At 49.1% G+C, this 25,818-nt stretch overlaps 1 protein-coding gene across 1 annotated transcript in view; it reads right to left on the reverse strand.

The window, feature by feature from the left end:
* LOC126530023 (phospholipid-transporting ATPase ABCA3-like) overlaps nucleotides 1-25,818 on the reverse strand; it is a 56,492-nt gene that overhangs the window by 21,062 nt on the left and 9,612 nt on the right. Inside the window, exons 3-5 of the mRNA XM_050177488.3 lie at nucleotides 22,722-23,047; nucleotides 16,720-17,337; nucleotides 15,552-15,780 (exon numbers count right to left, since the gene is read on the reverse strand). Of these exons, the coding sequence (XP_050033445.3) occupies nucleotides 15,552-15,780; nucleotides 16,720-17,337; nucleotides 22,722-23,047 (1,173 nt within the window). The remainder of the gene's footprint in view (nucleotides 1-15,551; nucleotides 15,781-16,719; nucleotides 17,338-22,721; nucleotides 23,048-25,818) is intronic.

Below are 25,818 nucleotides of genomic sequence, written 5' to 3' on the forward strand. Positions count from 1 at the left end.
TTATAATGGCGTCGATAGTCGGGACGTTGCCGAAAACAAGCAAATTGAAAGCGTCGTCGGTGATGCCTTTTAGCACATGTGCTACTTTATCTGCTTCGGACATATGATCGTCAGCTTTACGGCATAGAGCCAAGACGTCGAGGATGTAGGAAACGTATGGCTCTGAGGATGACTAAACACGAGACGCAAGAGCCTTTCTCGCGGCAGCCTTGCGCCCAATGGTGTCGCCGAACAGTTCCCGTAGCTTTTCTTTGAAACTGTCTCAACTGGTTATTTCGTCATCATGCGTTTGGTGCCATACGCGTGGGGTGCCGCCGAGATAAAAGATGACATTGGCGAGCATGATCGTTTGGTCCCACCTGTTATTAGCGCTGGCATGTTCATAGAGCTTGATCCAGCCGTCGACATCCTGTCCCTCCAGGCCAGAGAACATACCTGGGTCACGATGTGGGGGCAACCGTGACGATTGGAGCAGTCGGACAAGCCGAAGCCGTTGCAGAGGCGGGCTCGTCACCGGGAGGCAAGGTGACAAGCTCGGTGTGCCGACCACTTCGGAGTTCCGTGGCGAGGACGGGGATCGCTGACCTCCTCCAGAAATGTTACGTGTGGAAAGACACAGACGAAAGATGCTATTTACACGCTATTTACACTGGAGCCAGGCAGCCAGGCTGACACTCGCTCATGCCAAGGGCGCCGACCAACTTCTTCGTCATTCTCGCGGCGGCTCGTCTCTTGAGCATCGCTCAATGATATCGTAATAATATATATATGTATGTATATATATATATATATATATATATATATATATATATATATATATATATATATATATATATATATATACACATATAGTGTTTCAATGTTGCACTGAATAACACATTTGCCGCAGTTCTGTTATGCAATGACCCATGATAAGCAAAGCAATTTGAGAAAAAGAAACTTAGTGGCACATCTGAGTAAATAATTAAGAGAAAATGAGACATCCACCCAACAGTAGCAATTGCTTCAAAGGAGGCCTATACGGCTTGCACCAAAAGAAAGTCTCGCAGTTGAAGAAAAATTTGTGCTAGTCCGGGACTCGAACCCAGGGCCACCGCGAACCCAGGGCAACCAGGTGGCTAGCAGATGGTAGGGCGAAGTCGAATTTCTCAAAAACTTGAAGCAAAGGCAAGAGTTTGACGTAATAGCTCTACGGAAACCCGCAATGTGGAGATAAGTAATTAAGGTAAAATGAGACATCCACCCAGTCGTAGCAATTGCTACAAATGGAACTCATACGGGTTCCTCGAAAGCAAAGCCTGCGGGTTTCCGCAGAACTATTACGCAAACTCTTGCCTTTGCTTCGAGTTTTTGACAAATTCGACTTCGGCCTGCCATCTGCTAGCCGCTTGGTCAGTCCAGATGGTAGAGCGGCTGCCCCGGAAGCGCAGGGGGCCCGAGTTCGAGTCCCGGACCAGGACTTTTTCTTCAACTGCGAGGCTTTTCTATCGTGCAACTCGCATGGCTTTCTTTTGCAGCAAGTGCTACGATCGGTTGGATGTCTAATTTTCCCTTAATTACTTCTCTGTACCTTGCGCGTTTCCGCAGAAATATTACGTCAATATGAGTAAATACATAAAATATACGGGTAATAATTTCCCCCGTATAATAAGTTTTCCAGAGTCGCTAAAAATCGCCTATTGCAAATAGTTCTAGTCATTGAGGTGGAATACTTCGATAGACGGAGCGTACTTGCACGACAAGTCAAACCACATATTGAAAAGCCACCGATTCACTCAATTAATTATCTTGAGGCGCATATTGCAATTTACAAATTGTAGCTGGTTAGATTGCAAGACAGACCCAATTTGACTGAATTTCCAGAATCACACCAGATTGGACATCTGCGCTATCAAACTCGCCATAAAAATGCCCTGTTATTGCACTTAATTATTTAACAATATGCCCTTTTATGCCCTCAAGCAATATTTGGACACTGCTGTCATCCAGGAAATCCATTTCAAGTGGATACGCCTTGCAATCTCACCAGCTACAGTTCGTAAATTGCGATATTTGCCGTATAATAATTAATAATGAAGTTAATTAGATAATTTCTGATAATTCTTGAACACGGCTTTTCATTACTCATGCCATTATTGTCTGCCTCTTCGAAGGATCCAGATCAAAGACAATTTAAGCAGGTTATAGGCCTCAGGCTAACATAAAAAAATTCGGAAAACTTAAAAGTAGTAACCCCGCATAGCTATAGAGCATTAACAAAGAAAATCTCAAGTTTTCTGTATATGCCTATTATAAACATCAAAACAGATGAGTTCAAGTTTACACCTGCGGCGGTGTTACTTCCATATTCCATCACACGCGTTACATCTGGATGGTACAATCAGGGCAAGTCTAAGTGCTGAGCGGCAACAGAGTAATACTTCCCAGGAACATTTTTCTGACATTTGGATGCTCACTGCATGGGGCTGTTAGAAATGACACGTTGAGTTTTAACAGGCTGCTCATCACGTTGATTAAATGATTTAGACCGCAAACGCCTCGCGCATCAGAAAATTTCCCGAAGACCATTTGACACGAAGACACAAACTTAAACATCATGGCCTAGATGAACGAGGTCCTTGGCTCTTTGCTTATTTATAGGTCGCGGGAGAATACAAGACATGGGCGTCGCTTTAGGGCTGAGATTTTACACAAAGGTGCGCAGCAAACGGGCATGACGGAGTAGATTTAGCAATAAAATTGTCAAGCACCTTTCATCGCACGTCAAAAGCCCGAAAATTGAGCTTAAAGAACGCGTGCGCAGCATCGTTGAAATAACAACCACCAGGCAACACGAGCGCGCCACACTGAAAAAAGCAAGCACCTGTACGGCCGCTTCAACAGCTCCGACCCAATATGGCGGAGGTACAGCGTCGGCATGGTCAAAGGGTGTCACCACCCTCAACGGCGGGAAGGTGGCGGTGACATCGAGGCAGCCCATGGAGGAAGGAAAACTGAGGAGAGGCCCTACCCCGTTCGCGCGCTAGGAGAAAAGTGCGGAGGAAATGGCATAGTAGGTTCTTCTTTCTTTTGCTGTTCTTTTCATTTATTTTGCTGTGGCGGCCATGCTTTCAGGCCACAATAGCGGCTTTGTTATGGTTCTGTACGCTCACACGTGTTGCTCCGTAGGTTTCGTACCGTGGCAAAGCACTGCGTGGGCAGGTTTGCGTTAGTCTCCATGTTTTGTTGCGCTGTGTTATCTGGACCGTGCTCTCCGGGATGTTGTTGTGGCCAGGTGGGACAGGAGGAACTGAGGATGGTGAAATGAACGGGCATGTAACACTGCACGCCATGTACCGCACCACAACAATGGCAACGGACGAAGGAATATTCGCGGGAAATTTTGCCCTCTTCGGCGGAATCATGCTAGTTAGTAGAAGCGTGTGTCTCTTACACATCTGAACATTGATCGCTCTCACTCAGCCCATCTGCTCTGGTGATGTCGACCGTACACAGTGGTCGGCGTTCCCGTTGCCACGTTCGCACGGTTGAGCGCTGCCTGTTCTGAATTGCCGCTTTTCGCTGGCTATGGGTGTACAATCGGCACTTTCTCCTGTAGGTTTCTAAAGCGGAATCATGCTAACGTGCCATTGCAGGCCGAAACCGATGGGTTTCAGAATCTGTACAATGAATGGTCAGTGATTCCTGCTTTTGACAGCGGATAGCGCATTTGCGGCACGTAGAACGTTCGTTATGCAAGAATGCATAGTCCTAGTTTTAGAACATTCGTGTTCAGTAACAACTTGCTTATGTAACAACTTGCTTTGGTTCATGGCACACCTTCACAGACGTACCACAATAAACATGCTATCAGCACGTGTACTGCGTTACGCAGGGCCATACGCAGCGTTGCGCAGAGGATGTGCATTTTTCTGTCCTCGGCACCGTGCGCCAGCCAGTCGACGCTTCATCTGGGAAGATGGGAAAGAAGCGGCTGCATTGACTTCAGTAACGAGTCCTCCCTACCGCAGGCGTATCTTATCTGTTCGCGCGAGAAGCGCAGGGAAGTGAACGTAAGCGGATGCGCTGCAAGAGTGAGCAAGGCTCCACAGAATGTACGCCTGTGAACGCATCAAACGGCTATTCCGTGGTCGCGCGTAGGCCGGCTCTACGCGTGTACTGTTCTGCACCGTGCTCCGGGTATCGCAAAAATTTGGTTCCGCGAAGCTTCACCTCATCATCATCATCATCATCATCACCATCAGCCTGGATACGCCCACTGCAGGGCAAAGGCCTCTCCCATACTTCTCTAACTACCCCGTTCTTGTACTAATTGTGGCCATGTTGTCCCTGCAAACTTCTTAATCTCATCCGCCCACCTAACTTTCTGCCGCCCTCTGCTACACTTCCCTTCGCTTGGAATGCATTCCGTAACTCTTAATGACCATCGGTTATCTTCCCCCTCATTACGTCTCCTGCCCATGCCCATTTCTTTTTCTTGATTTCAACTAAGGTATCATTAACTCGCGTTTGTTCCCTCACCCAGTCAGCTCTTTTCTTAACCCTTAACGTTACACCTATCATTCTTCTTTCCATAGCTCGTTGCGTAGTCCTCAATTTAAGTAGAACCCTTTTCGTAAGCCTCCAGGTCTCTGCCCCGTACGTGAGTACTGGTAAGACTCAGCTTTTATAAACTTTTCTCTTAAGGGATAATGGCAACCTGGTGTTCATGATCTGAGAATGCCTGCCAAACGCGCCTCAGCCCATTCTAATTCTTCTGATTATTTCAGTCTCATGATCCGGATCCGCAGTCACTACCTGTCCTAAGTAGATGTATTCCCTTACCACTTCCAGTGCCTCACTACTTATCGTAGACTGCTGTTCTCTTCCGAGACTGTTAAACATTACTTTAGTTTTCTGCAAATTAATTTTTAGACCCACCCTTCGGCTTTGCCTCTCCAGGTCAGTGAGCATGCATTGCAGCTTGTCCCCTGAGTTACTAAGCAAGGCAATATCATCAGCGAATCGCAAGTTACTAAGGTATTCTCCATTAACTCTTATCCCCAATTCTTCCCAATCCAGGTTGCTGAATACATCCTGTAAACACGCTGTAAATAGCATTGGAGAGATCGTATCTCCCTGCCTGACGCCTTTATTGGGATTTTGTTGCTTTCTTTATGGAGGACTACGGTGGCTGTGGAGCCGCTATAGATATCTTTCAGTATTTTTAAATACGGCTCGTCTACACCCTGATTTCGCAATGCCTGCATGACTGCTTAGGTTTCGACTGAATCAAACGCTTTCTCGTAATCAATGAAAGCTATATATAAAAGTTGGTTATATTCCTCACATTTTTCTATCACCTGACTGATAGTGTGAATATGGTCTATTGTTGAGTAGCCTTTACGGAATCCTGCCTGGTCATTTGGTTGACGGAAGTCTAAGGTGTTCCTGATTCTATTTGCAATTACCTTAGTAAATACTTTGTATGCAACGGACAGTAAGCTGATCGGTCTATAATTTTTCAAGTCTTTGGCGTCCCCTTTCTTATGGATTAGAATTATGTTAGCGTTTTTCCAAGATTCCGGTACGCTCGAAGTGATGAGGCATTGCGTATACAGGGTGGCCAGTTTCTCTAGAACAATCTGCCCACCATCCTTCAACAAATCTGCTGTTTCCTGTTCCTCCCCAGCTGCCTTCCCCCTTTGCATAGCTCCCAAGGCTTTCTTTTCTTCTTCCGGCGTTACCTGTGGGATTTCGAATTCCTCTAGACTATTCTCTCTTCCATTATCATCGTGGGTGCCACTGGTGCTGTATAAATCTCTATAGAACTCCTCAGCCACTTGAACTATCTCATCCATATTAGTAATGATTTGCCGGCTTTGTCTCTTAACGCACACATATGATTCTTGCCAATTCCTAGTTTTTTCTTCACTGCTTTTAGGCTTCCTCCGTTCCTAAGAGCATTTTCAATTCTATCCATATTGTACTTCCTTATGTCAGGTGTCTTACGCTTGTTGATTAACTTCGAAAGTTCTGCCAGTTCTATTCTAGCTGTAGGGTTAGAGGCTTTCATACATTGGCGTTTCTTGATCACATCTTTCGTCTCCTGCGATAGCTTACTGGTATCCTAACGGAGTTACCACCGACTTCTATTGCACACTCCTTAATGATGCCCACAAGATTGTGATTCATTGCTTCAACACTAAGGTCCTCTTCCTGAGTTAAAGCCGAATACCTGTTCTGTAGCTTGATCTGGAATTCCTCTATTTTACCTCTTACCGCTAACTCATTGATCGGCTTCTTATGTACCAGTTTCTTCCGTTCCCTCCTCAGGTCTAGGCTAATTCGAATTCTTACCATCCTATGGTCACTGCAGCGCACCTTGCTGAGCACGTCCACATCTTGTACGATGCCAGGGTTAGCGCATAGTATGAAGTCTATTTCATTTCTAGTCTCGCCGTTCGGGCTCCTCCACGTCCACTTTCGGCTATCCCGCTTGCGGAAGAAGGTATTCATAATCCGCATATTATTCTGTTCCGCAAACTCTACTAATAACTCTCCCCTGCTATTCCTAGTGTCTATGCCATATTCCCCCACTGCCTTGTCTCCAGCCTGCTTGTTGTCTAACTTGGCATTGAAGTCGCCCATCAGTATAGTGTATTTTGTTTTGACTTTACCCATCGCCGATTCCACGTCTTTATAGAAGCTTTCGACTTCCTGGTCATCATGACTGGATGTAGGGGCGTAGACCTGTACAACCTTCATTTTGTACCTCTTATTAAGTTTCACAACAAGACCTGCCATCCTCACGTTAATGCTATAGAATTTCTGTATGTTACCAGCTATATTCTTATTAATCAGGAATCCGACTCCTAGTTCTCGCCTCTCCGCTAAGGCCCGGTAGCACAGGACGTGCCCGCTTTTTAGCACTGTATATGCTTCTTTTGGCCTCCTAACTTCACTGAGCCCTATTATATGTCATTTACTGCCCTCTAATTCCTCCAATAGCACTGCTAGACTCTCCTCACTAGGTAACGTTCTAGCGTTAAACGTTGCCAGATGGCGGCCTGTCCGGAGCTTCACTTACCGTGGAAATAAGGCGTCACCTCAGACCGCAGTCAATGAATCTAAACGCGGAGTCAGAAATGACATTCTGCCTCCTCGTCGGCGCGCTGTCGTCGTGATGCGCGGTCACCCGAAATTTGTTCAATAAAGCATGACGATTATTCAAGTCACAGCGAGAATATGTGTTTGTCCTCATAAACTCCAAATGGACCGCAAATGGATCGGCGTGTCGTTGGTGTCTCCAGGGCGTTCTTGCAGTGCATCAGAATGCGTACATTTATTTTACGGTCAAACGACTAGCTCTCGCGACCGTCTGAGAGCCCCAGGAAGCCCAAGCGGTGAAAAGCAAGCAGAAGGCAGCGATAAAAGTGGCCTTCTTTAAAAACATGCAAGTACTGGGCGGCGACCGGCACCTGTGGTTGATGATAACAGTTCAGTTGGCTGGCCTTATAAAACGTGTTTGTTTTCATAAAAGCTGATAAAAGCAGCCGATTCGACCTCACGGCCTAATTTGCGAAGGTCATTATGAACTTCTTTCAACATGGCTTCGGCAACGGTACTGCAATGAGACATCGCGATTGCATCCTTTCGTTTGGTATTGCTGCGGAGCGCGCGCTTCCGAGCAGCCAGGTTGTGCGCAGCGCGGCGTGGTTTCGTGAGAAATGTAAACAAGAGAAGAGAGCTGGCCCGATAAGATGGCGGAGGAACGCCAACTTTCGGCTTCACTTAGCTTCACACAGAGTGACGTCAGGGCCTCTCAGTTTTCCTTCCTCCATGAGCCAGCCTAAGAAAGCTGAGAGGAGCCATGTTGCCGCATCGGATGCCACGCGCAGGCTTCGCTGCGCCGACGCTAGATGTCATTTCATTTATTTTCACCTTAAAGGCCCGAAGGCATTACATAAGGGTACAAGGTGAATTATACAATTCACCAAAAACTCAAAGAGAAGAAAAGAAAACGCCGTACAGAAGGCAAACAATCCAAGAGCAACGACAATATTGTTACGTAGGAAGACGCAGACGAAAAGCTATGTACAAGCATATTTACAAGAGAATACGCTGCGCTTGGCCAAGAGGCAAAAGCCCGCGCTAGGTTCTCATCGTCGTCGTCGTCTTCGCACTGCTCGCCTTTTCGTGATCGCACATTGTTCCGTAGCACTACCCCCGGCTGCAAAAGCGCCGTCCCGGAGCGACTAAAGATCGGACTCGGAAGCAGTGTAGTAGGCCTTGAGCCTACTGACATGCACGACATCACTTGATGCCAGAAGAGAGGACGAGGTTGAACCCACAGGAGCAATTTCGTAAGTCACAGGCGTCACGTGGCGCAGCACGCGGTAGGGCCCTGTGTATCGCGAAAGGAGCTTCTCTGAAAGTCCGACGTGACGGGAGGGCGACCACAGGAGCACGAGCGCACCAGGCGAAAACTGTACGTCACGATGGCGGGCGTTGTAATGACACTGCTGAGTGGCTTGTGAGGCCGTCAGTCGAGCATGGGCAAGCTGGCGTGCATGGTCGGCGAGGGCGATGGCGTCATGCGCATACTCGCTTGTTGAGATCGCAGCAGGAGGAAGTGCCGTGTCTAAGGGCAAGGTAGGTTCGCGACCGTACAGTAGGTAAAATGGAGAAAATCCGGTGGTGTCGTGCCGGGAAGAATTGTTCGCAAATGTTACGTAAGGAAGGGCAATGTGCCAGTCGTGGTGGTCTTTGGAAACGTACTTGGACAGCATATCGGTAAGAGTACGGTTTAACCGCTCTGTCAGGCCATTGGTTTGAGGATGGTATGAGGTTGTCAGTTTGTGTTGAATGGAGCAGGAACGCACAATGTCAGCGATAACTTTCGAGAGGAAGTTCCGACCACGGTCAGTAAGCAGCTGTCGCGGGGCGCCATGAAGCAAGATAATGTCACGCAAGAGAAAGTCCGCGATGCCAGTGGCGCAACTGGTAGGGAGAGCCCGAGTGATAGCGTATCGGGTGGCGTAATCAGTCGCGACGCCTACCCATTTGTTCCCAGAGGATGACGTGGGAAAGGGACCGAGCAGGTCTAAGCCAACACGAAAGAACGGTTCTACAGGGACGGTGATCGGCTGGAGATGAACGGCAGGTAGCACCTGAGGTGTTTTCCGACGCTGGCAGGGATCACAGGCAGCAACATAGCGTCGAACGGAGCGAGCTATACCAGGCCTATAGAAGCGGCGGCGGACGCGGTCGTACGTGCGGGTTACCCCAAGATGTCCTGCAGTGGGTGCGTCATGCATCTCAAAAAGCACAGTCTGTCGCAGCTGTTTTGGCACGACAAGAAGAAGGTCAGAGCCGTCAAGGAGGAAGTTCCTTCGATACAGAATGGCGCCCTGGAGGACATATCGGCGAACGGATACGTCAGTAGGTGTTGAGCGCAGACGCTCGATAAGTGCTCGCAGCGATAGGTCTCGGTACTGCTCATCGGCGATGTTAGCGAAGGCAGACACAGAGAAAATGCCGTTGGCGCTACTACTGTCGGCGTCGTCAGGCTCGTCGACCGGGTAGCGAGACAGGCAGTCAGCGTCCTTGTGTAGACGGCCAGATTTATAGGTGACAGTATACGAATATTCTTGGAGGCGTAAGGCCCAGCGACCAAGTCTTCCTGTAGGATCTTTCAGTGAGCATAACCAGCAAAGCGCGTGATGCTCTGTGACAACGGAAAAGGGTCGGCCATATAAGTATGGGCGGAATTTCGCAACCGCCCAAACTAGGGCCAGACACTCACGCTCAGTGATGGAATAGTTGCGCTCCGCGGGTGAGAGGAGCCTGCTGGCGTAAGCGATAACACGGTCGTGGCCATGCTGGCGGTGTGCCAGTACTGCGCCAATTCCGTGACCGCTGGCATCAGTACGGACTTCGGTAGGCGCAGAAGGATCGAAATGGGCCAGAACGGGAGGCGTTGTGAGAATGTCGGTTAGATGTGAGAATGCAGAGGCCTCGTTATCGCCCCACTGGAAAGGGGCGGCTTTTTTCAAAAGCTCGGTTAGTGGTCGTGCTATGGCGGCAAAATTTCTCACGAAACGGCGGAAGTACGAACAAAGGCCACTGAAGCTGCGCACATCCTTGACACACTTCGGAACAGGGAAGTGCGCAACAGCATGGATCTTGCCTGGGTCCGGTTGCACTCCGTTCGCGTCAACGAGATGTCCAAGGACGGTAATCTGGCGACGGCCGAATTGACACTTTGATGCGTTGAGTTGCACACCGGCTCGACGAAAAACGTCCAGAACTGCTGAGAGGCACTCCAGGTGCGTAGCGAACGTTGGGGAGAATATGATAACGTCATCCAAGTACTACAGGCACGTGGACCATTTGAAACCGTGACGAAGGGAGTCCATCATGCGTTCAAAAGTGGCAGGGGCGTTACATAGACCGAACGGCATCACTTTGAATTGATAAAGACCGTCGGGTGTTACAAAAGCAGTCTTCTCGCGGTCGAGATCGTCCACGGCAATCTGCCAGTAGCCGGAGCGAAGGTTAATAGAGGAGAAATAGCGAGCACCGTGGAGGCAGTCAAGGGCGTCATCAATCCGAGGTAGGGGATACACGTCCGTTTTGGTAACCCTGTTAAGGTGCCGATAGTCCACGCAAAAGCGCCATGAGCCATCCTTCTTTTTGACCAGTACAACAGGTGACGCCCATGGACTATATGGTGGTTCAATAATGTTCTTGGCAAGCATTTTGCGAACTTCTGCGTGAATAAGTTGACGCTCAGCTGGTGACACTCGATACGGGCGGCGATGAATAGGAGAGACATCGCCGGTATTATTGCGATGTTTGACAGCTGTAGTTTGGGCCAAAGGACGATCGTTAATGTCAAAAATATCGTGGTAGGAAAACAGAACGCGGTAGAGTTCACGAGCGTGCTCGGACGGCAAGTCGGGCGCAATCATTTCCTGTAAGTCAGCGATGGTACAATTTGCCGACTGCGATAGTAGAGGAGCATCGGATGAAGTGTCGTCTACTGCAATGGATGCTACTGAGTGATTCGCGAATGAGCAAAGCTGTGCCAGAGACATCCCGCGTGGCAGCACTTGTGTCGTCAAGCCAAAGTTGACCACTGGCAGGCAGACGCAATTCGCCGTAATAGATAAAACTGTATGAGGTACTGTGATCCCGTGTGTAAGGAGGACGTCTTGCATAGGAGCCGCGATGTAGTGACAATCGGGGACTGGTGGGGAAGACACTAGGTCAATGTAGGTCAGTGCCGAAGGTGGCAAACGAACGAAGTCGACGGAACTGAGGCGACTGGGGTGTGGTTCAGCAGGATCCAGAACAGGCAGGTCAAGGCGGAGAGTACTGGCGGAACAATCGATGAGAGCAGAATGTGCGGAGAGGAAGTCTAAGCCGAGGATGATGTCATGGGGACAGTGGGCGATGACTGTGAATAACACGATTGTTGAGCGATCGGCGAAGGAGACGCGGGCGGTAAACATACCAATTACGGGGGCTGTTCCGCCATCGGCGACACGGACAAGAGGCGTCTTGGCGGCCCCTGATAATTTTCTTGAGCCGGTTACGAAGGTCAGCGCTCATTACGGACAAATGCGCCCCAGTGTCTATGAGTGCAGACACAGAAAAACCGTCGACTTGCACGTCAAGAAGGTTCAAATGAGTGGGCAACGTCAGTAGAGGATTTGGCGGCGTAGGGAGCAATGCAGCGTCACCTCGAGGCGCTGCATCGTCTAGTTTTCCGGCTGGGAGCGGCGTCCGAAGGGAGTCGGCGAATAGGAGCGACGGGGCTGGGGAGAGCGAGATTGTCGTTGTTGGGGCGAAGGCGAACGAGAATAGGAGCGGTTCGGTGCAGGAGAATCAGCGGCGGCGTTATCGGAGCGTGCGGCATAGGGACGAGAAGGGCCACCTGGGGGGCGAGAGTAGGCGGTATAAGTAGACCGGGTCGGGGAATTCCAGCGACTGCGACAGTGCCGAGAAATGTGCCCGATTCGATGGCAGTGGAAACTAATGGGCTTGTCGTCAGCAGTGCGCCATTCTGATGGGTTGCGGAAACGTGGTGGGTAAGAAGGTGCGGGACGGGGCGGATTCGAAGAAGCCAGGTGGGTATCAGGACGATGGGCCGAGCAGATGGTGTGAAGACCCATGTTTTCGAATTCTTGGCGGACAACTGCCTGGATCAGTGAGACCGTGACTGCAGATGTGTTGGTGGGACTGGAGTCGAAGGCAGCCAGATAGGCGGCCTCGATCTCACGCCGGACGATCCTGGTAACATCGGCAGTGTTGTTGGGAAGAGGAGTGTCGGCACAGGAAGATGTCGCTGGGGTGTTGGGCAGACGGGCAAACTGCTGGTCAATACGTCGGCTTTTAGCGAGTTCCAGGCGGCGGCACTCTTTTATAACAGCATCCACCGTCGCTACGTTGTTGCAAACGAGCAAGTTGAAGGCGTCATCGGCAATGCCTTTGAGAATGTGGGCAACCTTGTCTGACTCAGTCATTGTGGGTGTCAACTTTGCGGCACAGAGCCAAGACGTCCTGAATGTACGTGACATAGGGCTCTGTTGACGTCTGCACACGGCCGGAAAGCGCCTTCTGCGCGGCAAGTTGGTGACCGTAGGGGTTGCCGAACAAGTCCCAAGCTGTGTCTTAAGTGAATCCCAACTGGTGAGCTCATCTTTGTGCGTGCGATACCAAACTCTAGGTGTGCCACCGAGGTAAAAGACTACGTTGGCGAGCATAATAGTAGGGTCCCACCGGTTATTGCGGCTGACGTGTTCATACAGGCTGATCCAGTCATCGACGTCTTTCCCATCTTTGCCCGAGAATAGGCCAGGATCACGGGGAGCGGGGAGAGTGATGTAGGTCGTCGAAGTGGCAGCAGGTGTCGGAGCCAGGGGAGCCCGGTTGTCGTCGCCGGGAGCCATGAAGGAAGGCTCGACGTACCGTCCACAGCGAAGCTCCGTGACGAGGTACAGGGAACGTCCACCTCCACCAGATCAGTTACGTAGGAAGACGCAGACGAAAAGCGATGTACAAGTATATTCACAAGAAAATACGCTGCGCTTGGCCAAGAGGCAACAGCCCACGCTAGCTTCTCATCGTCGTCATCGTCTTCGCGCTGCTCGCCTTTTCGTGATCGCACATATTGTTCCGTAGCAATATTATAAAGAGGGACATAAAAGCAGTCTAAAACGGCACAGGACGAGTATATTCAGATAGATTGCCACATGTAATTGTTTAGTGTATTGCGGAAAGTTTGTCGGTTACTGCACGTGGCTATATTACCAGGTAGGTTGTTCCATAGCGTTGTTCCATTGGCAAAGAATGAGTTATTCATGGCCGAACTTCGGCCATTGATTGGTGCTATAGGGTGGCTGTGGTTTATGCGGGATGGACGTGTAAATTGAGGGTGATAGAAAAAATATCATAGATAAGGCACAGTCGGGAAACGATACGACGAAGTTCAAGTGACGGCAGATTCAGTGATTCTTTCAGTGCAGTGATGCTGGTGTCGTTTGAGTACTGGGAGCATATAAAACGAGCGGCGTGGTTTTGAATCCTTTCTAAATCGCTAGTAATATAAGTTTGTGAGGGGTGCCAAATTGAACAAGCATACTCGAGTTTCGGTCGCACGAAGGTTTGATAAGTTAGCTTTTTTATGTCCGGTGATGCTAATTTCAAGTTGTGGCGAATGTATCCGAGTGTGCGCGAAGCTTCTGCGCAGATGCATTGAATATGGGTTGACCATGATAGCGACGGTGACATATGCACTCCGAGATATTTGTATGACGATGTACGGCAAACCATTGTCGCCTAGTGTTCGTACGAAATCGCGAAAGAGAAGTCCGCGGCAGTACACACTTCATGCATAAGTCGTTTCGAGAACGGCAATACGTTGGTGGCTATATTGATTCAATGCTAAACGTATTGCCGTCAAAAGTCGTCGTGAGATATCAGAACCACCTCTCTTTTACTTTGTTTATTAATATATTTGATATTTTAGTAATGAGAGAGTCCCCTTTAGGTACTTCAACCAAATAGAATGGCTGCAGTTTGGCGCTCTATAGAAGGATAGTGTTTATATAATGGTCTGTGCTGTAGTGTATTAGAATATATCACGACATAAAACATATATACGTATACTGTCAGCTCTTATGTATCTATAAAACACGCACTTACTTTATTTTGCGTAACGTATTACAATCGACGGCTTCCTTGGTTTTCTCAATTATTCTTTTATACGCCGTGCTGGGCCAATTGTGTATGTGTCCATTGTTAGCCAAGTGACCCAAACGAATTTGGGCCACTGTATATGACAAAAATGGGCACAGAATGCTTAAATGTACTGGAATCGCTTCCTTCATTACATGACAGGAGAGGGTAGCAAAATGTATGGCGGAGGCTAAGAGGAGGCTAGGGGGCGAAGAGCCGGCGATAAGGCTAGGAGAGTGCAGCGTGCGATTGGAGGGCGCGCCCACATTTCTGGGAAGAACGTGTGCATATCGCTTACTCGACAGCGCTTCAAAAAAAAAATTTACGCTCTTGCATCTCGCATGCATGACGAAAATATCATTATCACGAGCAGGATCATCTTCATCAACCTATTTTTACGTCCACTGCAGCACGAAGGCCTGCCTATTAGAATGACATCCCATTACCCTTGCATTGCGCTGGTTGATTTCAACAGTTGACATTAAGACGAAAAATGGAGCTGGGCAGGTCATGTAAGGTGTAGGCTAGATAACTGGTGGATCATTGCAATCACTGAACGGGCGCCAAGGGAACAAAAAGATATCGAGGCCCTATTCACGCGTCGAGATCAGACCTGGTTTTGCAGTTGTCAGAGGGTATGAGTAGCACAGAAATATACTGTGCTAGTAGCAAAATGGTTGGCTTTGAAGTTTGCGGCAAGGCTGCGCCTTAGTGTTTCGGCTGGTGCGCCCAGGAAGTTCACTGTGAATCACCGGATAGCACGTAGATAAGCAACTGGGTCCCACCAGAAATCTATCGCTGACTTTGACACGCTTTTACGAAAGCCTGTGCCGAAAATTTATATTGCACTAGTATTCCTCGTCGTTGAGGAAGCACTAAAGAAGTAGAAGTAGTACTTGTTTGCTGCTGTTTCTTCTACTGCTGCAGCAGTTGTATCACTGCTGTATCCAGAGCAGCTAGCCGTAGCAGCCGCAGTATAGTAGTACTACTACTACTACTACTACTACTACTACTAGTAGTAGTAGTATTTGTAAGATTAGTAGTAGTAGTAGTAGTATTTGTAAGATTAGTAGTAGTAGTAGTAGTATTTGTAAGATTAGTAGAAGTAGTAGTAGTAGTAGTAGTATTTGTAAGATTAGTAGTAGTAGTAGTAGTATTTGTAAGATTAGTAGAAGTAGTAGTAGTAGTAGTAGTAGTAGTAGTAGTAGTAGTAGTAGTAGTAGTAGTAGTAGTATTTGTAAGATTAGTAGTAGTAGGATTAGTTTATGCTGCTGATGCTACTTCTGCCACTGCCATCGTTCTATGTTCAGCTGTTGAAATTGTACCTTCAGTTTGGTGACAGCGAGGTTGCGGCCCGGGAACAGGCTCTGCACGGTGTCGTTGACCTCTTGCTGCGCAGCGGCAACAGTCAGGCCACTCAAGCCATTAAGGGACATGGTGATTTCGTATCCTCGCTCCGCATCTGGGTACAGGTCTCGCTCGCGAAGCATAGGCCGCGCACGTCCCCGGTGCAGGAACAATACTCGAGAACCCACGGACTCGGCCTCCTCAATGCTGCGTACGAGAGACACTGCATTTACTGGCGATATACCGTAAGGTGCACCTGAAGACCAGCAAATTATAGCTCTTGAGGACCCGTGGCCCGAATTGCTTCTGAAATGTAACTGCTCACTCGACCGAGTTACCTGCCTATTCAAATTGTCCACTCCTTTCAAATCAGTAGAGGAGCGAGCTAAACGGGAACATGGCAATGGCCTATGTAAGCCTTGTGCGAAACTAACATACCATGGAAACACCATCTAATGCACCTCGAATTATTCGCTAACACATAGTGGGGCATTTATGACACTGCCAATTTCTATACATGAACGGGAAATACTCATATTACCTATGTGATTTTAGCTTTTAACGGGGAGATCATTACGATAGGAATCCAAAGGTTTAAAGCGCGCATGCTCTAAACACTTAGTCCCCGCAGACTTTGTTTTAAAAGCATATTAATGTGCTTAGACCTGAAGATATGCTATAGTGAAAAAGCGATGCCAACATAGCTAGAGCGACAAGCATGACGTATTTGCGTGTAACATTATGTGGAAACAATGTTTCGTCACTTGTAATGCCCATTCAACGAGCTACAGTTATAAAATATGTATATATTACGCTATCTCGCTATGTCGCGTTGTCAACGAAATACATCTGAGCCACTACAGTAGAGGAGCAGAGCCAATTAAGCTTTTTTGCATGACAAATGTCCTATAATTGGCATTAAGATAACCGCACGTAGCCTACGTGGGTGCCAGGGTTCTACAGTTCTACAGACAGTTCTCAGTTACTTCTCCGCCTGCGTAGTATGTCGACCCTAACGTCCATAGGAAGCATTAGCGATGGCTTGAATTGCACCTTGACCACATGGCTTAGCGATAGCAGAAGAGAAACTGACCTTATAACACTTATAGCTAATGGGTCCCGGCCTGAACAGATAGACTCACTCACTCGTCGGTGGCCAGTAACACAGACATGTGCGTCTTCTTGACGAAGGTGATGATAGTGTGCCAGACGCGGCGCCTGGCCACGGGGTCGAGTCCGTCAGTAGGCTTGTCTAGTAGCACGACCGGTGGTGCACCCACTAAGGCCAACGCGACAGCCAGCTTGGCACGCTCGCCGCTGCTGTACACGGACACGTGGCGCTCGGACTGCTCGACAAGGTCCAGCATACGGAGCAGCTGTTCGACCACCACCGCGGCAGTCTTTGGGGGCACGCGACGCATGCGGGCCATGTGACGCAGCAGCTGGCGGCCCGTCAGCCAACCCACGGCGACGCGATCTTCGGAGGCGTAGCCCAGCGCCCGGACAAACTCGCTCGAATGAGCGAAGAGGTCGGCGCCGAGAAGGTGAGCGTTGCCATCCGACACCGGAACTTGTGCGGTGAGGATACTCAGCAGCAGGGACCGACCTGAGCCCGTGGGTCCTAACAGGGCGAGGCACTCACGCCGGTGCATGCACAGACTGACGTCATGAAGCGGCGCGTACGGGCCGGTCTCCTGGCGGACGTGGCTCACCACCAACGTGTCAATGCAGGGCAGAGTCTTGTCCCTGAAGTGGCGAACTAGGCTGCGTGTGCGGAGAGTTGCACAAAAGGGGATGATAAAATTCCTTTTAGATTATTGTACAACTTGAGAAAAAGAAAACGAAAACAGTGAAGAGAACTTAGGATCGAGGTAATAGTAAACTTATACATGACATCAGTGTCTAGGTGGCAAACGAATTGATAAACTATAATTAGATTCGATGAAACCAAGAGGGTTCGCGTAGACAGTGTTGCTTTTCAATATACATAACAATATTTAAATATTTCCTCGCCTGCACCACAGAAAGAGAATATCTGGAAGTCCCACACTTTATAGGCAAATCAGGCTCCGCATAGCCACGAAATGTGCTTTAAATGTGGTGCGATCTGAAGGGCTCATATGGGGCCCTTCGAACGTTGTCTCGTTCATGACGGCGTGTGAGGATTAGCTGTAGTCCCACGGCGCACCTTTCGCTAGTCGTGGATCAGAGATGCGTTTATTGCTCCCCAAGTTCTTGTTCTTGTTAGTGTTTCCGAGTGGAAACGAGCAATACCGCGCTCCTTCGCGCTTCAAACTATCGTACTGTAAATTGACGTTGCTGTACAGTCGGTGTAACGGTTATGGCGATTTTTTGAAAGCGACGTTCGTGATACCTGGTTAACGAAAGAGAGGCCTTTATACTAGGCGGATCGTTCCTAACACATAGAGGGACCCATCGCCGAGGCTGGCTGGACAAAATCTCGATATCGCTAATGCTTTATGCACTAACAGGAATATCTCGAGCTGGACCGAGTCAACTCACTCGCATCAGAAATCACATACTTGACATACGAACTCTGTTGAGTCAGGCCACCAGGCAATATTGGAAGTTTGCGCCTCTCGTTTCACGCTGTGGCCTTTAAGATCACGGCATGTGCGAGCCACAGTCAAACTGTGCGACCCACCCACCCGGATGCTGGTGAGGGCTCCTGTTTCCCTCGATGCAGTTACGCTTGGGCGAACTGAGGGAGGAAGCCGGGGGGGGGGGGCATTTCGTTCAAGGTCAATCTCCGATTAGGCGCACATCTGTAGTGCTTCTGTATAGGAGGCTGCTTGGCGACATGTCAACTAAGTGAATCAACGGCGGCTTGGACCGGCGAAGGGAACAGAAGAAGTTGCGAGCGAACAGAGTTGCTCTGTCACGCATGATTTGCCGCGTCTTTGAGGCTGCGAAAGAAGCCATTTGCTTAGAATGGGTACGCATGATAAGGAAGTTAGGCATGCTTATACCGCGTGACTTGTTTACAGTTATATGAGTTGCATTCATGAGAGCAAAACGATCCTGAGACGACAGTGTTTGTTACTTCAGAGGAATTATGCAATTTCAGAGTGATGCCATTTGGCCTTTGCATTGCCCCCGCTACTTTTGCATGCTTGATAGACTTCAAATATTCAACTTGCTTGTGTCATCTCGACGACGTGATTTTTCTATCACCCCTTTCGAAAGCTGCCTTAAGCGCATTTCGTTTATCTTTGCTGTATTCCGCCGCGCCAATATCCGGTTAAATTCTTCTAAATGCACTTTCAGACGTTTTGAGCTGAAAAGCCTCTGACATTTTGTCGACCCTACTGGTGTGCAACTTGATCCAGGTTAAGACCTAGCTGTCCGTGAATTCCCAGGGCTCTAAGACTTCGAGCCACCTGCGCAGCTTCATGGGACAGTATTCTCATTTACGCCCTTTTATAATGAATTTTGCTAGAATCGCACGTCCTCTTCCCTCCTTCTCCAGGCGGACGGCTCATTTCCCTGAAGTTCACAGCAAATTGAAGCTTATTCTCAATTTATTGCCGCACCCGGGACTGTGCCTTTACTAACCCAAATCGACCCGTCTGCACAAACTCAAGTCCCTGCAGAGGCCAGTAGTTACGAAATAAGCCGATCCTCGCCCAACCGCCGAATGAGCGACAACCAGTCACGCTCACACCAGTCGCCTTCTATCAACACCTCAGCGGAATTACTTTATCATGAAACGCAATGTTTTAGGACCTCATCTGGGCCACAACAAAATTTAGAACTCTGCCGGCTATTCTACTACAAAGACACAACAAGGCGCCTTGCCCACTGGCAATTATGGCTACAGGAGTACATCTTCTCCATCACCTCCAAACCTGACCGCTTGCATCAGCACGCAGATTGGTTATCACGCCCTGCAGTCGAGCCGCTTGGCTTCACTGAAGATGAAAATGAAGATAAAACACCCCCGGGCTTTCCTATAACGGCGTTTCCAAATATTGCAATAGAGCAGAGCCAGAACCCTTCCTTTTCCTTGATAGACCGCCTATCTGCCATCTCAAGTAACCCATCGCTTCATCTGTTTCTCATACGTGAGGACACTTTATATCGCCGTAATCTACACTCCTCTGACGGCGGTATCTTCTTGGTATTCCGGAATACCTCCGCTCTTCCGTCTTTGCAGAATTTTACGGTGCCCCCACCGCCAGGCACGTTAGTGTGTCTGGTACTTTTGATCGCCTGCGACGACATTCTTTTTCTGGCCAGGCTTATATACATACCCCGGATGTTTGTTGTGTGTTTGAAACTTCACTAACGCCTGAAGAAGCCCTCTTTGCTCCCAGCCTGTCGCCGTCACACCACTGATGTCCCTAGCGATCCATTTTGCTGCGTTGGACTAGGCTTGCTGGGACCTTTCCGCACATTGACCTCTTGTAACAAATGAATTGTTGTTGCCACAGATTAAGTCGCGTGGCACGCAATCAAGCAGACTATGTCGACCAGCTGGGCTGCTTACTTTGCGGACTTTCCGCTCCGCGACTACTACTACACCACGGCGTTCCTTGTTATCTCACCACTGATCGCAGCCTCGGCTTTCTTTCGAAAGTTGTGGACGAACGTCTGCGTTCGTGCTGGCCTCGCCACAGTTTCACGACAGCGCATCATCCCCAATATAAAAGATTTACGAAACGTCCAAACCGTACGCTCAAAGATGTGCTTTACATGCATCTCATCACCTGGTCTGAGTCGCTGCATTACCTTTCGTTATATTAGCATACCGCTCATCACAACAAGACACTGCCGCCTCCTCTTTCTTTTGCCATTTGTTCTGCCGCAACCCCCTCCAAAGTGTTGTAACGTTACATTCTTCTGATGTAGTCTGGAGTACTGTGCACACACGTGACTCGATCGCTTTCCGACGCTGACATTTGTAATGTGCACTCTAGCCTTAAACCTTTCGTCTTACGCTGGATGCCTTTTCTAGAAGAGTTAATTGTTGGGCTAGTTCGTTTTTCATAATTCAACTAGCAACTTATAGCGATAAAAACCACACACACAAGAAAGGTGTACAAAGAGAAGCGCTACACGCACAACTGTTTATTGGAAGGATAGAATCGTACATATATATCCGGTTTTTGCACGTGCGCATACCAAGCAAAAAGAACAGGCACATGCACGTCAAAAGCGGTTGCAGTAGCAGTCACATACAGCATAAAGAAACGAGATAGAAGGCTCACATATACACCACTAGCTATTCTTCTTGATGAAGAAGGCCTCAAGTGCAAGTCTAGAAGAGGCATTGCTGCTCCTGTCCAGAATGGTAGTCTCAGAAAATGGTGCGTCACACATACACGCGGTAACACGAGCCATCATGTGTGCGCTTTTATTCTCCCTTTTCTTAATTTTTTTGCGCATGTTCCCTTAAACGGCCATTCACGCAACGCTCGGTTTGTCCAATGTAGAGCTGCCCACAAGGGTGCAAGGGCATTGCTTGTGCGACCCCTCTGGAGCACTTAACAAAGGGCTCCTCATGCCTAGTGCGGCAGCCCCGCATGCTCTCACAGCAAACTATATATTTATTTATTTATTTACAGGTGTGCGTGTGTGTGCGTGCGTGTGTGTGTGTGCGTGCGTGTGTGTGCGTGTGCGTGCGTGTGCGTGTGCGCGTGCGTGTGCGTGCGTGTGCGTGCGTGTACGTGCGTGTGCGTGCGCGTGCGTGCGTGTGCGTGCGCGTGCGCGTGCGTGCGTGCGTGCGTGTGCGCGTGCGCGCGCGCGCGCGTGTGTGTGTGTGTGTGTGTGTGTGTGTGTGTGTGTGTGTCCGCGCCCAACCTTTCTCCGGCCAACTTGGATCACTACGTAGTCCATGGTCATATGGATAGCGCATCTAGCTGGTGTCCTGAGATAACCGGGTTAAAAACCTGCAGCAGGCTCAAGTTGCGTCACTGGTTATGTCTCTTCGGATATGTGGGGCTTTAGTATGAACATCTTCGAAGCAAATTTGTATCGTTGAGTATGCACCAACTTGGTATAGGCCGCTCGTCAATTACATTATTTTACGCTCCCGTATTTTACGCGCCCGTGGGTCGCAAGTACGTGCCACTACTTACAGGCCCATTTTCAGTGAACTCTTTTGCGACCAACATAGGTCAGATGGTATTTGCGAATGGGTATGTTCTGCTCTTTAATTAACCTGGTTCGTGCCAATTTGGTTGATTGGGCACGTGCCGCCTATCATCATCATTATCATCATCACTATCAGTCTATCGTTATGTCCACTGCAGGATGAAGGCCTTTCCCTGCGATCTCCAAATACGCATGTCATGCGCCAGATGATTCCAAGTTGCCCCGACAAATTTCCTAATTACATCACCCCACCTAGTTTCCTGCGGCCTATCAACTATTCATTACAAAAAACATCTCGTCAAACTTACCCGCCCACCATAAGATAAATTGCTAATAGCATTGAAGTAACTAATCATTCTTAGAGGATGAATGTATCGCCGTGCTAATTTGTTTTTTTAATTCAGAGCTTTCTTTGGCTCCTCACCCCAATTTGGAGTTCGTATTTTTCTGACAGTTTATGGGAGGATCGTGAAATTGAGTCACTAGGGATTTGCTGGCTGTTGTCATGGTACGCAGACAATACGGGCCACTGGAAACGTCTCCGAAAGTTCTGGCAGCTGTCTGGCCTATAAGCGAGACAAGTTGGGTCCCTGAGTGGGCGCCACAGAGAATGTACCCGAACAGACAACTGTACTACCTATGTGATATAGTTATGGCTTTGTCAAAGTAACACAGTGGGTGTGTAGCCTGAACTAAATATAATAAATCGATAAAGGCACATTCGCAAAAAACAGTTGCGTGAGAAAAAATGACTCTACGGGTCGCTATTTTTCTCAGTGGTGGGTCAAGATACAGGATGTTGCCGTACTTAGAAGTAGCGCACTAATGTATACTATAGTACTAGAATTATACCTGCCGGTTAAGCTCGCCTGTCCTACAACACATGTGAATGAAATTTTGATGGGCAAGCGATGACAGATCCTGCTCTCCTTTATCATTGAATACATAACGACAAAGCTATTTCCACCAAGAAATGCAAAAAAAAGAGAAACTGCGCGAATCGCGCCGTGCACTGAACCTGTCCCGCTCACCGCTGCTTTTCGCCTTCGTTGAGCAGGCACTGCGGCGCTCGCGTCACGTACAGGTGCGGCTGGTACCCGCACACGCGGCGAAGTAGCCACCACACGTTGGTCTCGGCAAAGCACAGCACGGCCAGGCAGAGCAGTCCCGCGAGCAAGAGGCTGGCCACCTCGGGCCACACCGAGTGCGGGTTCCACGTGAGCAGGTGGGCGTGAGGCAGCACACAGTTCTGGACGTTGTGCATGCATGCTAGCCGAACGTTGCAGCAGCGCACCAGGAACCAGTAACGCCGCACTAGATGCATCGGTGACTCGGTGGCGTTCAGGATCCGACAGGCCTGGATAGAAGGCTGTGTTTTAATTCTCTCCTGCCCGGTTTTAACGCGATAGCGTGAAGGGCCTCGTGTCTCAGGATATCCGGGGTCGGTGTCGGCGCCGACGTCTGCGGCGATGTCCGTACGGAAAAGAATAACATCCTCCCTAACGAGGCATCCCGATCCACGCAGACCCTTCCGCGTGGCCCATAGGCGTTACTGAACCAATTGAAATCCTCAAAGTAAAATGCGTAAGAAAATTGGTAAAGTACGGCTTACGCACAACCTACACACATGATGGCGTCGGTTGGAATTTTAATATGCGAGGGAACATAATTCTGCTACCTCGAAACTGAAGCACAACCCCTTTTCCAGATGGCGTTTGACGTAACCAGAAAGTTCGCCTTCGTGTGCAGCGTTCGCCACCAGCGCCTCCAGGAACGGGTTACGGTTAGCTGCAGTTACCGGGAAGCGTGAGAAGCAGTTAGGGGTCTTTAAATGCTATTGTGTTTCACTCCTGACGGCGAAGCTTAAGCGTCCAGCAAATTTTACGCCTTCTGCCTGCGCTGCAGCCGTTAAAGGGATCGAGGGTAGGACCACAACAAAGGACATTTAAAGAATAATTCGCTGGAGTGGAAATGCCGCCTCAAAAGTGAAGCCGAACCACCGCCATCTTACCATAGGCTAGAAGTAACTACGGCGGCTAGAAAGTAGTAACGTTAGCAAATAGCGGAGAATATACGATGCCCTTTCTTCGCACTTGGTCCTATTTAGGATGCCTAATTTAGCCGTGCAGATATTGTTGGACGTCTTTCTTCCAGTCACAGGCTTCAAAAGGAACCCTAAACGCTTTCTTTTTTTCAAAATTTATGGCGCATCATATCTATGCGCAACCAAAGGTAAGATTTTAGGCAATAACTTCGAGATTTTATTTTGAAATGCCCGCAGCCCTTGTAATTACTGACCAAAAGGACGTTAGTTGTGAGAAGTTTCAGCTGTCGTGGCCCTCTTTCAGAGTAGAACTATAGGCGAACTCTGGCTTCGCCTGTACTGGTAAGAAACTGCAGGGACTGCCACTCCAGCTTTCTTTTTCTGAACCTCTTTGACTACAACGATGTGGGAGTCAGCGAGCAAAAGGCCTGAGAATCGTTCGGGCAGATGGCAGGAGTCGAAGAGGCTCTTCCCTCATTCTTTTCCCATTTCATTTTAATCTCGCAGCTCGCAGCACGAATCCCGAGCGCTGAGCGCGCCACATATGAAAGGCGGCCGAGGAAGCTGACGATGGCTACTACAGGGCTGTACCCCCCCCCCCCCCCCCCCTTTCTCTAGGAAAAGGGTAGCAGTGCTCAAGAAACAGCTTTTAAAACCGGGCAAGGGCTAGATCCGTGGTTTCAGCCGCTGTAAAGCCGTAAAAAGCGCATAATGATGGCGAGATAGCTAGGTAGGATGCTTCAACCCTAGCTATCACGACGACCTTCTCACGTTGTTTGAGGTCGATAACAGTTTTTTTCGGCAGACTTATGTACCATGGGAGGGCCGTCTTAAGGAGGCGTAAAAAACGGTCGGATACCTTCACGCAGTACGAAAACGTGGCTCGCTGAAGGCATGTCTTTGCTCACAAAAATGTTACTTGAGGATTCAGCCCGGCTGGGGCAAGGACACAAGCGTTCAAACAGGAAGCGGAGCTGCCAAACATAGCTTTCTGGATTGAGCGTGTCAACAGTAGTTGGCGTGAGAAATTCAAAGGGCAACCCCAATGTTGTGCCATAGACCAGCTCCGTAGCCATGCAGCCGAGGTCTTCCTTGAAAGAGGAGCGAACGCCAAGCAGGACGAGATGAAGGTCTTCAGCACAAGAGCGAGCCTGGCGAGCCATCAAGGCGGCTTTTAGATAGGCTGTGAAGGCGTTAAACCATTTCATTTGCCGATGGGTGATACGCAGTGGTATGGATACGCCGGACGCCATGCAGACGTGTGAGTTCGCGGAAGAGATCTCATTCGGACTGTCGCCTGCAATCGGTAGTAACAACGCCGGGCTATCCGAAGTGCGAAATCCAGGCACTGCCAAACGCTCAAACCATTCTAAGGGCAGTTATGCCAGTGAGAAAAAAATGCTTCAGGCCAGCGGGTATAACATGGTCTACTCAAGTATGTAGGGAGCAGAGCAAGAGAAAGACGTGATAACCGTTCGTACCGATGGCAGGGCCGGGCCCAAGAAGCGCTTCCTTTATTCTTCTTCCATTTCCTTCAAACCTCGCGGCTCGTAGCAAGAGGCAGAAGACACATGCGCCAGTGCGCGCCATATATAGAAAGCGGCTGAGGAAGATGATGGCTGCTAGGCCACTATTTCTTATCCCCTTTTATCTGGCTCTGTCACGTGCGTACAGGGAAATCAAGGGGCTCCAAATGTGCGGGGGGTGACATGAAATCTGTGCGACTCAATTGTGCAGTGGCATTTCTCTCTCAAAATAAAAGAAAAGTGTGAGCACGAAATGAAATGTGCTCCTAAGATATTGGTTGTTTCATACGTTAAGGCTCTTCTACAGCGGAGTGCTGCATGGCGCTACCTGCGAGTGGCGGGTATGCATGTTCCATGAAGAGCATGGTTGCAGGTTTTCAGGCGTATCATGTCATGCTTACGAAGACGAAACACCAAGCGCTTCATATACCCGCTGCACCAAAGAGCTACCGTTACGTCGTCTTTCACACCGCCGGTGGAGATGTGTACGGTACATACACTGCACGCAATCAGATGCGTAGAAGGGCCAACCACACAAGGGTAGCCAGTCTTGATTAA

The sequence above is a fragment of the Dermacentor andersoni genome, chromosome 5, assembly GCF_023375885.2.
Source record: "Dermacentor andersoni chromosome 5, qqDerAnde1_hic_scaffold, whole genome shotgun sequence".
NCBI classification, from domain to species: Eukaryota; Metazoa; Arthropoda; class Arachnida; order Ixodida; family Ixodidae; genus Dermacentor; species Dermacentor andersoni.